The sequence below is a fragment of the Enhydra lutris genome, unplaced genomic scaffold (genome assembly GCF_002288905.1).
Source record: "Enhydra lutris kenyoni isolate GAN:26980312 unplaced genomic scaffold, ASM228890v2 scaffoldscaffold10, whole genome shotgun sequence".
Classification (NCBI taxonomy): Eukaryota; Metazoa; Chordata; class Mammalia; order Carnivora; family Mustelidae; genus Enhydra; species Enhydra lutris.
The window spans coordinates 40,688,677-40,700,706 of NW_019154094.1; the positions used below are offsets into that span (position 1 = coordinate 40,688,677).

Consider the following 12,030-nt stretch of genomic DNA (forward strand, 5'->3'; position numbering starts at 1 on the left):
GCCCATGGTGTCCTGGAAAGGAAATATCCGACCAGCCACACCCATCTGAAAAACTTTGGTATTTCTTAGTTGTAGTGAGTTGAATGTTAGTTAGCCTCCCTTCCCCCAAAAGATATATCTGCCTGGAACCTGTGAATAAGTTCATTTGGAAAAATGGTCTTCATAGATGTGATTAAGTTAAGGATCTTGAGATGAGAGTACTCTGGATTATCCAGGTGAGCCCTAAATGCAATGACAAGTGTCCTTAGAAGACGCAAACATGAGAAGACCATGTGAAGATGAGGGCAGACTGATGTGATGTGGCCATAAGTCAAGGCTTGCAGCTGCCAGGAGCTGGAAGAGGCAAGGATTCATCCCTAGAAACTTCAGAGAGCACAGCCCTGTTGACACCTTCATCTCAGACTTCTGGCCTCCAGATAGATCTCTGAGAAAATCAGTTTCTGTTATCTTAAGACACTCAGGTTGTGGTAATTTTGTTACAGCAGTCCTAGGAAACTAATACTCTAGTCAAGTGAAGATACATATACTCTGCCAGCATCTCTGACGTAACTGAACCAGGAAATGCACACAAGAAGCTTCACACCAGTGTTGTGCTAAGAGCTGAATGATGATGTTAACAGTAGAATGGATCAACTGGGAGAGTCATGCACTGGAATTCAAACCCACAGCACACAACACAGATGCATATTTGGTGGAAAAACTTAAGACAAACAAGGAAAGCTCCCATGTCAGGGGAGGGGTTTCCAACCTAGACTGAACAGTAGAACCCCTTCGGGAGCTTCAAAAAAGATTGATGCCAGGATCTCCAGCCCAGACTGACTAAATTGGTATCTTTAGGGTGCAGAATCCCAGGGAAGGAAGGGGCTTTTTAAAAGTTTCACTGAGGGGGTTCTAATGTGGGGCCAGGGTTGAGAACTGCTACCCTAACAGGGAAGGAGAGGTATGTTTCTATTTCATGCCAAGTGGTGTTTATATGGGAGTCGCCTTGTAATTATTCTTTAAATCACAGAGCTATTTATGTACTCTTCGTATGTTTGATATATTTAACAATTTTTTCAAGTAAAAGGTCTAAGATCTTGACTTATATGAAGTCCCTGGAGTAATCAGATTCATAGACACAGAGGAGAATGGGGCTACTGGGAGGTGGGAGGACGGGATGGGGTGTCAGTGTTTAGTGGGGCAGAGTTTCAGTTCTGCAGGCTGATGGGATGTGACAGTTGCACTACAATGTGAACATACTTAATGCCACTGAACTGCTCACTTAAAAATGGTTAAGATGGTTGGGGCGCCTGGGTGGCTCAGTGGGTTAAGCCTCTGCCTTCGGCTCAGATCATGATCCCAGGGTCCTGGGGTCCTGGGATTGAGTCTCACATCAGGCTCTCTGCTCAGCAGGGAGCCTGCTTCCCCCTCTCTCTCTGCCTGCCTCTCTGCCTACTTGTGATCTGTCTGTCAAATAAATAAATAAATAATCTTTTTTTTTTTTTTTAAGATTTTATTTATTTGACACAGAGAGATCACAAGTTGGCAGAGAGGCAGGCAGAGAGATAGAGAGAGGGAAGCAGGCTCCCCGCTGAGCAGAGAGCCTGATGCGGGGCTCGATCCCAGGACTATGGGATCATGACCCGAGCCGAAGGCAGCAGCTTAACCCACTGAGCCACCCAGGTGCCCCAATAAATAATCTTTTAAAAAATGTTTAAAAAAATGGTTAAGATGGTAAATTTTGTTATGTGTATTATAGCACAATTAAGTGACAAAAAAGTTAGATATCTCCTCTCAGCTAGAACTGGGACAGAAACAGCCAAATAAAGTTGCATACTGAACTCAGCAGAAAGTATGCTCCATGATAAACGTTTACTTTCTCAGCAAATCTTCAAAACCATACTATGAGGCAGGTACTTTTATTAACTCAGCAGAGAGGTGAAGTCATCTGCCTAACACCATACAGCAAGTGGCCTAGCCAGGCTCTGATCTTAGGTTTGTCCGAATGCAGAGCCCAGGATCTTAAAGCATGGCCTTAGTGCATGTTGAGCACTGACGTCATTCTCCTCAGGCCTGATCGTAGGTTCATCCTCCTCTCCCCTCACCTCCATCCCCACTGTTTGCCAGTGGAAACAGAAGGAACAGAAGGAGAACTATTGTTGGCGGAGCCCCAGGCACTGTAGGGTCCTGGAGAAATAAGGGGGTAGGGGTGCCAGAAGCTTCATGGGGGCCTCCTTGGGCCTCATGCCTGGAAGATGGAGACAGTGCAGGTGGAGATGCAAGGGCAGTTGGGCAGCCTGGGCCGGGGTCAGGCAGAGGCGTCTGAGGAGGGCTTCGTCTAGGACCTGAGGTGGGAGAGGCATGTCAGCATTCTGCCAGGTTGAGTTCCAACCAGCTCTAACCAAAAATGGAAGTAAGGCAGGTCTTCCCTCCCCTGCTCCCTCCCTGTCCATAGTTTCTTATTCATATCTTCTCTACACAAACACTCACATATACCACCACACTATGGCAGAGACTGGCTAGGGTTCACCAAATCAGTTCCCACCTGGCACACAGCTAAACATTTTCGAGTCCCTCTTGCAGTTTTATTAACTGTATGCCACATGATAGTTTTAGCCAATGGAACAGGAGTCCAAGTAAAAGCCACTGCCAGACCTGACTCAAGAAAACCTCTCACACGGACCTGCACTGTACTGTCTCCCTTCATCTGCTGGCTGCATGGCAATGCCTGGGTCCCTGAGTGACCTTGGAGTAAAGTCCACCCTTACCCCACCCCCATTCATTAGATTTAATGGGAGGGAAATTGTTGTGTTAAACTCTGGGACTTTGGGGTAACTCTGTTAGAGCACATAGAGTAACCATAACCCACACACAATTGTTTAGTCCTTACACCAGGGACCTAAAGAACAACGGACTTAAAAGGGCCTTGAGAAATCAGCCGGTTCAAGTCCCTTATTGAACAGATGGGCAGAACGAGGCCTAAGAGAGGGGATGTTACTTGCTCAAGGCACACAGTAAGACAGGGCTATAGATAGGTCTGGAAGCCAAGAGGGCTGCCACTCAGTCCCAGACTTCATAGCTAATGTCTGAAGGTGCTGCCCACCCTCACCCCACAGCCCACCCCCCGAAACAGTAGGTAGGTGGGTGTGGGTACCTGTCTTTGGGGCTTGGTGCTCTCAGCTGGCAGTAGAAAGCGCTGGCCCAGGACAGTGCCCACACGGGCAGAGTATGTGTGATCCCCAAGCACAGGGCAGAGCTGTAGTACCATGTGTACCTGGAGCTGACTGGGGAACACTGGGGGACAGGAGACAGAGGACAGATGGTGGGCAGTTGCTCTTTCTGTCCCACCCAGGATCATCATCCCTCCTCTCCTCTGGGGAAACACCACCACTCTACTCCCATTTACAGATCACGTGGTTTCAGTGAGGTCAATGCTACCGCCCAACTCCAGAGCAGGGTGCAAGAGCAGGTCAGCACAGTCATAATCATCAATCTACCCAGCCTGTAGGATTCACTCATGAAGAGATACAACCCTGAATTTACTGCTGAAGCTACTGGAAACAAGGAATGCCTTTTCCTGCTAGGGTACTAAACTGGTGGGGTGCAGGCCTGGAGCTGCCAGAGCTGCTGGCCATCTCTACCATGCCCAGAGGAGAGCCTGTGGGAGGGAGAAGCCAATATGCAGGAGGCAAAAAGAAATGGAGAAAGAACGTCCTGAGGACATCCTCTGAGCCTCTAGATCTAGCCATGCCTAAACTTTAAGTTATGGGAGCCAATACCTTCCCTGTTTTTAGCTTACCCCAATTTGAACAGGTTTTGGGGAAACCTGACAAAGAAATGGGGAGCTATGTGCTAGGCATGGTACAAAGTGCTTCACATATGTAAATTTATTTAATCCTCATGACAGCCTGATAAGGAGGTCCTATCATCATCCCCATCTTCACACAGGAAAACTGAAGCTCAAAAAGAAGTGACTTGCCCACTACCATTAGCTGGGATTCAAACCCAGGAGCTACTACTCTGCTTCCATGTCTAGCAATATGGTGGACTGGATAATCTAAAAACTTTCTTGCTCTAAACCACCTAGAAATACCAGAAAAATATAAGAACCATCCTTTTAAATATAGAGCTGGGCAGAGGAAATTAAGGTCCCAAGACCAAAGCCAGTGGAAAACAAATCTACAGTACACAAGTGCCAATGTTTCATCTATTCCAGGGATGCTGCAAATCTTGGTATCCAGGGGTCTTGGGTTTAAGTAGCTACCTAGGGGCCAGGGCTGAGGCCTTGGTACCCAAATGAAATCCTGGAGGAGCTACATCTTCAGTAAAGGGGTGAACCAGGAGAAAAAGCTAGCCACCGATGAAGACAGGTCATCACCTTAGGTATGGGCGAAGGGAGTGAAGTTTTCCCCTGAGAATTCACAACCATGAGCCCACTCTCACACAGGTTTGGGACTCAATACCAGCGTGATCTGTGAACTTCCAACCAAGACATTAATATTCAAAGAGAACTTGAAACAGTGATAGCTCTGGGGCATTTGGCAGAACCAACGGCAGAACCACTCCCAAGGGACCTACCTACAGTGAGGCAACAAAAGATTTCCACAGATAAAGGCCCAGCTGAACGTGAATCCACAGTCCTGAATCACAGAGCAATGAAACAATCTACCAAGTGTGAGAGTCAGCATTAGGCCCTCCAGAACTTCAGACAATGAAAATACAGAAATATATATAGAATAGAAATATAGAAATATCAGTATGTTTAACTTGAACAAATAATATGAGAAAAAAAGATGCTCTATATTTTTCAAGGCCATTTTTATTTGTAAAACAACCAAATAGGACTCCTAGAAGTGAAAGAAAAATACAGTCAATGGATGGGCTGAATTGGCAGATCCAACTAAAAAGAAAATTATTCACCTGGAAAATAGATCTAAAGAAATTACCCAGAATGCAGTAGGGATGAAGAAATGAAAAAATATGAAAGAAAAGAGACCTAGTAAGTAGAATGAGAAGGTCAGACACCTCTCTTAGGCATTCAGAAGGAAGAGAACAGAGAAAATGCAAGAGGTGCAACATTTGAAGAGAAAGAACTTTCTGGGATTGATGACATATATTCATTTTCAGATTGAGGAAGCAAACTGAATTCCAAGCAAGATAAATAAAACTGAGCCCACACACCTAGATTAAGCACAGTGAAACCACAGAACACCAAAGACAAAGAGAAGATCCTGAGACCAAAAACTAAGAGAAAAAAAAGTAGATGGGCTACAAAGGAATGACCATCAGACTGGCAGCAGAAGCGCTGTCTTCTCCAGCTGTGTCTGACTACTTCCCTCTTAGAGACCATCAAATGCTCCCCAAGCTGCCATTAACACCACCAACACCGTCTTCCCACTCCCCCTCCCCACTCCCCAGCCAAATACAGTTGTGAAGGCTGGCAAGGTTCCAGACCCACCTGTCAGTGGCTGCAGCTGGACCAGGGCACAGCCAGAGCCCATGGCCACCACATGGAAGTGGCTGAAGGTCCTCTTGACACCTTCTTGGAAGTCTTTCCGGGATGGGGACTTCACTGGAATTACCTGTGGTGTCAGCCCCCAAGAATGAACAAGCTTCACACATATCTGGCAGCTCACCCAGACCCTCTCTGCTCCCAACAGATGGAGCCAGAGTATAAGCAGTGGTCACTTGCCTGTTTTAGGGTACAAGAGAGCCAGCCACCCCAAGTCTATACCCTTGACTCCTCTTTAGGGATAATATATTTGGAGAGTCCCCTCCTGTTCCCTCCCAGACCTGACTTACTAGATCAACGCCATCAATGTGTTCCAGTTTCAGAGCTGCCTGGATATCCCCCTCAGAAGTAGCTGGGATCCCATCAGTGACAGCACTGAGAAAGAGGCAGGAAGAGGTCACAGGACAGCTTGCAGGACCTCCCTACTGCCCCGGGGATCCTCCCATCCCCTCTCACCAGTAGGTGGCTGTGGGTCTCTGGGCTCTCCGTGAGTGGATGAAGAACTTCTGCAGGCGGCTTGCCGTCTGAGGACAGCTGGAGAGGAGTACAAGCCCAGAGGTCTCTCTGGAGAAAGAGGATAAATCACAGAAGTTAAAGTCCCTTGGCCTCACCCACAAAAAAGGGAGACCCCTTGGAAGGAACACAGGCCTGCTTAAGGCCAAGAGGTCACACCAGAACTATAACCCTGACTTCCTCATGTTTGATAATAAGACTACATAATTTAATGAGTTTCTCATTCTCCGCTGGTCCCCAAGGAGCTCACAGCCAAATGTCGAAACAATTACCATCCACTGCTGAATGGCTACAATGTGCTGGGCACTGTAGTAGGAATTTTGTATATATTGGCTTGTAAATAATTAAATTCCCCAAAAGCATATTTCATCTCAAGTACCAGGTCTAATTGATGGCAGTTAGAAGAAAGAATATTGTGAATCAACCAGCAATGCCTGCCATGATTATGGGATTGGAGAAGTGACTGCACACAAAGCACTGCTCTACTTTATGATTAAGGGAACTGAGGCTCAGTGAGGTTTCATGCTTTGCCTAAGATAACAGTTTGTGCACATGGATTTGAACCCAGATCTGTCTGCTCCCTCCTTTTCCTTGCATCCTTCCTCTGTGATCCCAAACCAGCCTATGGAACATGTCTCAGCCTATTCCTAAGCAACTGCTCCCTCATCCAAGATGGAGGCCTGTCCTGCTATCCTCCCATCACCGCCCACCACTTACTTCCCAGATGCCTGGACAACCTGGAGTTCCTGATCCCTAAGCCCCAGGGACTGGCTCAGCTCTGGCAGCACCGAGAACAATGTCAGCTCCCCTGGTTTTCCTGGGGGAAAAAAAAAAGAAGGAAAAGTACAAGTTGCTCTCAGAGGCCTTTGGCCTCATGCCACCATCTCCTTCTTTTCCTTATCCAATCCCTCAGAGCCATCAAACCCTATTCTACTACCTCCCCTCCCCCTGACCATACCTGTCACTGGTAGACCCGGTGGCTTATTCAGCATCACAAGAGGTCCTAGAACATACAGTATGTGAGCATCAGTGACACAAAAGCAGCAATTAGAGTTTATAAAGTACTTTCTCAACTTCTCTTGTGCCCCCACTACAACTCTCAGACATGAGTTATCAACCACACCCTAAACAGAAATTCTTTCAGTCCTTGGCATATGCTAAGCTTGTTGCCACTTTAGGCTTTTATACTTGCTGTTTCCTCAGTCCCTGATTTTCACCTCTCTGGCTCTTTCACATCATCTTGGCTCAAATGTCACTACCACAGAGAGGCCTGAATCTCCATCTAATGTTAGCCACACGGTTATAACACCCTGTTTTAGTCATCGCACTGATCAGTAGTAAGTACCTTGTCCATTTATTTCTGGTTAACCCATTTCTCCCACTCAAATATTGGCTCCCTGAGAGTAGGAACCATATTTATCTTGTTCAGCACAGTATAGCTGTGTCTGGAACAGTGTCTGGAATAGAACCTATGCTCAGTAAATAGCTGAGAAAATTAAATCACTGGAGACTTGGGTCCACAGAAATTATTTTCCTAAAGTCACACAGTAAGGTGATTACAGAGCTTAGATCTGACCTCAAGGCCTACGTTTTGTCCATAAATAATTTATTATGACAATTCTTATTACCAAGTGGCTACCATGTTCAAGGCTCTCTAGTTATTTGCACCCTCACATCCCTATTCCCATGATGCTGAGGCTCAGGCAGATTACGTGGCTGGTTCCAGGTCATACCACTAGTGGGAGGCAGAACCCGGATATGACCCCCAAAGATTTTGTTAGGGAGCCCAGTCAGCCCGCAGAAGGCTCTGAGCCGCAGGCTCCCCTTCCAGATCTCTGTGCAGCTGCCCCTCCCGGCCCTCACCTCTCTGGTCCACTATGGCTGCCTTCAGCACATCAACCAGCCCTTCCCGGGTGAGATTCTCTAGCTGCAGCAGCCCCGCGAATGGCTGGTCCCCCAAGGGCCCCGACCGCTTGCTGGATCCTCCTCGGCGCAGCTGACGTCTGGAAAAGGTGGGGTAAGCAACAGGGAGATCACTGTTTCCTGAGGTGTGTCCATTCTTATCTTCACACATCTTAAATCTTGCCACCTCCTACAAATGCCTGAAAATGCCTGGATGAGACTCCCGAAAATTCATAAACAACGGCGCCCATTTTGCAGGAGGGACGTGAAGCTCAGAGAAACCAAATGAGTAGTTCAGGGTCACAGAGTAGTAGCGGAATTAGAATCCATGCCCACCTAAATCCAGATCCACACAAACCTTACCCCGGCCCCAACGTCCCACCCACACAAAGAAGCAGAGGGAGGCCTAATCACCCGGCTTCGGTGCCAAAGCTTGAGGCCTTGGGCCCTGGGCGGACCCCCGGCCCCCGCCGGCAGCCACACCAGACTTGGCCCAAAAGCCGACAGCTAGCCATCGCTCCAGCGGAGGCAGTGCGCATGCGTCCAGAAAGGCCGACACGCTCAGCTGCGGTGCGCTGATTGGTCAGATTGCCTGTCAATCGGAATAGCGAAGAGGCGGACTCAGAGCCCTGAAAAGGCGGAGCCTTGCCTTCCTCCAGAAAGAAAATGCTTCGCCTCACCTCCGTGCTTTTGGGGAAATTGAGGCACGGAGCTGAGAAGGAATTTATTCGGGATCATAGGACCTCTCCTAAGACAAAACAGGAACGAAAAGGACTCTGATAACCATTCCAATTCGTAGGAGCCTCTGACTTCAAAAAACCACTACTGTGCCCAATTTTGTAAGGCAAATTGAGAAGAAATAACAAAAACACCCAAGACAGGTGCATAATCAATCCAAAAGAGAAGGCCCGAGGGAGAATGACATTCACTACAGCATTATTTATCAAAACAAAACCAAAACAAATCTCAAAACTGGAAACGTACTGTCGTCCCGGGTTAGCACTATAGGTGAAATAAATCTAATACATCACCGATTCAACATTTTTAAAATGTTAACTCCATGCCAGACCCTGGCATTTTTGAGCTAGAAATATAGATCAACAAGACTGAGGCCCTGCCCACAAGAAGATCACCGAGTCCACACAGGTCATATTATCACAGCCCACCTTGCTTAAACCCTGTGCAGATATTGAGAGGGTGAAGGGAGAGGAGCTAGTCCTAGCATGCGTTGTGATGGAAGGGTTGTGAAAAACGAATAGAAATTCACCAGGAGCAAAAGGTATTGGGGAGGAAGGGAGGCAGAGGCAGGGACCAACAGGAGAAATGAGGTGTTGTGTGAAAAAAATAGCAAGGAACAAAATGGGTTCTATCCTATAATCACAACTATAGAAAAGTTACTGTGCAACCTGTATATTACTTTATTTACTTACTAAGAGCGCTGTAACTTTCAATTCACTGTTTGCATTAGGAAAAGACTGAAATTAACCTAAATTCATCAACAAACGAGAGGCTAAGTCAACTGTAACATATCCATACCATCCAGCCATTAATTATGGAATGTGTATGTCTGTATGTGCTAGTATGAATCAGTCTCTAAATAGATATTAAAGCAAAAAAGGAAAGAAAAGGACAGTGTGACTTGAAGATGCGTGTGTGTGTGTGTGTGTGTGTGATATTTACATATATTTACTGCATTTTAGGTCTCTGCATTTCTTTTTTTTAATCTTTTTTAAAAAATATTTTATTTATTTATTTGACAGAGAAAGATCACAAGTAAGAGGCAGGCAGAGTGAGAGGGAGAAGCAGAGCAAAGGGCCCAGTGCGGGGCTCGGTCCCAGGACCCTGAGATCATGACCTGAGCCAAAGGCAGCAGCTTAACCCACTGGGTCTCTGCATTTCTTAAAGGACACACAAAAATGAGATGTGTTTGCTTCTGGAGAAAGAATCAGACGTGAGAAGATGAATAGTGATTTTCACCCTTTGGAATTGTGTAAGTTGCTTTTTTTTTTATTTCATTGCTATATTTCATCTACATACACACATGCAAATCTGGTTTAAAAATTGAAGGCAAATATGAAAGACTGTATGATTCATCAAATGTTTTCAATAATAAAAAATTTTATATACAGGGACGCCTGGGTGGCTCAGTTGGTTAAGCGGCTGCCTTCGGCTCAGGTCACGATCCCAGAGTCCTGGGATCGAGTCCCACATCGGGGCTCCTTGCTCAGCGGGGAGCCTGCTTTTCCCTCTGCCTCTGCCTGCCACTCTATCTGCCTGTGCTCACTCTCTCTCTCTCTCTCTCTCTCTCTGACAAATAAATAAATAAAATCTTAAAAAAATTTATATACAAATAAGTAGAAATAATTTTTTTAAGTTTTTTTTAAGATTTTATTTATTTATTTGTCAGAGATAGAGGAGCGAGAGTGAGCACAGGCAGACAGAGTGGCAGGCAGAGGCAGAGGGAGAAGCAGGCTCCCCGCCGAGCAAGGAGCCCGATGTGGGACTTGATCCCAGGATACAGGGATCATGACCCGAGCTGAAGGCAGCTGCTTAACCAACTGAGCCACCCAGGTGTCCCTAGAAATAATTTTTTAAAAAAGGCTATATGATTCTACTTACATGACATTTTAGAAAAGGCAAACTATATTGGCAGAAAAGAGTCAGAGGTTGCTGGGGCTTGGGGTGGGTGGTGATGGGGCTTAGAAAGGGCATAAGGGAACTTCTCCGCATGCTGGGAGTGGTGGTTAAATAACTTTATAGATTTGCCAAAACTTGGGCACCTGTGTGGCTCAGTTGGTTGGGGGTCTGACTCTTGATTTTGGCTCAGATAATGATCTCGGGAACATGATTCTGGCTTGTGCTCAGTGCAGCGTCTGCTTGAGATTCTCTCTCCCTCTCCTTCTACTCCTCTCCCCAAGCATGTGCATGCGTGTGTGCTCTCTCTCAGTCTCTCTAAATAAATAAATAAAATCCTTTAAAAAAAAATTGCCAAAAACTAAAAAACAAAAACAAAAACAAAAAACAAAAAACATTGCCCAAACTTAATTATATATACCTTAAAAGAGAAAATTTTATTGTATGTAAGTTATACCTCAAGGAACTTATTTTTTTAATTCAAAGATTTAAACAATCAATTTTCGAGTAGATGTACACAAATAGAGACAGAACTGGCAAGACTTTTGGCAAGAATACAAGTGGTTTTTATTCTGTTTTGGACTCAGACAGTACTGTGCTTTGTCATAAGGCCCCATGGCATTTTAGTACCCCTCTTCTGAAAGGTCTCCTGTGCTTTCGTAAGTACCAGCTTGAGCAAAAGTGGAAAGACTAAGGCCTAGGGACAGGAACACAGTGTGCCCTAACTGCAAAAGATCTTTCCTCCACTATGGCACTCGGCCACAAGGGGGGCCATCCCCCGACTTGGACTGGTCTCTGGCTCTCCTGAGGTCCTATGCTCTCTGGAATTTTCCTTTCATATATCCCAGCCTCACTAAAGCCTGCCCTCTCCCGTTCACTGCTGACAGCTGGTCAGTCTCCAAGTTCCTGGAAGAAAAAAAACCTAATTTTCCCTGGGCCGAGAGGGCTTGGTGCCAAGAGATCATGGTCAGTCACTCAAGACTCAGTTGTGACACTCTCAATTGTAGGAGGAGGGACATTTGGACAAATTCCAGACTTCTGGACCCCCAGCCCAACTCAGCTTATGAGTAACTTCACAAGAGGGGCAGATAGCTTACTTAAAAAAATTTTTGAAGGGACCCCTGGGTGGCTCAGTTGGTTAAATGTCTGCCTTTGGCTCAGGTCATGATCCTGGGGTCCTGGGATCGAGTCTTGTATCAGGCTCCCTGTTCAGCAGGGAAACTGCTTCTGTCTCTGTCTGCCACTCCTCCTTCTCGTACATTCTCTCTCTTTCTAAAATAAATAAATAAAATCTAAAAAAATTTTAAAAAGGTTTTTTTTTTTTTTAATAAAAGTGCTGCTGGCTCAATTGGTAGAGCATGTGACTCTTGATCTTGGGGTTGTGAGTGCGAGCCCCACACTGAGCACTGGGTGTAGCATTTACTTTAAAAAAAATACTTAAATGTAAAAAGGGGGGGGCAGCAGGTAGGCTGCAGCCTCTGCAAGTATTG

At 46.0% G+C, this 12,030-nt stretch overlaps 1 protein-coding gene across 1 annotated transcript; it reads right to left on the bottom strand.

Annotated features, from left to right (window-relative positions):
• Positions 1 to 1,832: 1,832 nt before the first annotated feature.
• On the bottom strand, positions 1,833 to 8,445 carry LOC111144275 (RNA pseudouridylate synthase domain containing 3). Its single transcript, XM_022498508.1, has 9 exons — positions 8,321 to 8,445; positions 7,868 to 8,007; positions 6,963 to 7,007; positions 6,722 to 6,821; positions 5,948 to 6,055; positions 5,782 to 5,866; positions 5,438 to 5,561; positions 3,134 to 3,273; positions 1,833 to 2,324 (listed from the first exon to the last, which is right to left on the bottom strand). Exons 1-9 carry the CDS (start codon positions 8,443 to 8,445, stop codon positions 2,133 to 2,135), a joined length of 1,059 nt encoding a protein of 352 aa, XP_022354216.1. The 3' UTR covers positions 1,833 to 2,132.
• Positions 8,446 to 12,030: the final 3,585 nt, after the last annotated feature.

Bases quoted from the DNA above. Each gene is read 5' to 3' on its own strand.
- LOC111144275 (XM_022498508.1), bottom strand. From the start codon at position 8,445: ATGCGCACTGCCTCCGCTGGAGCGATGGCTAGCTGTCGGCTTTTGGGC. The intron at 8,008-8,320 runs GTGATTAGGCCT...CACCTTTTCCAG, and splicing joins AGCTTTGGCACCGAAGCCGG to ACGTCAGCTGCGCCGAGGAG. The intron at 6,056-6,721 runs GTAAGTGGTGGG...CTCTTTCTCCAG, and splicing joins GTTGTCCAGGCATCTGGGAA to AGAGACCTCTGGGCTTGTAC.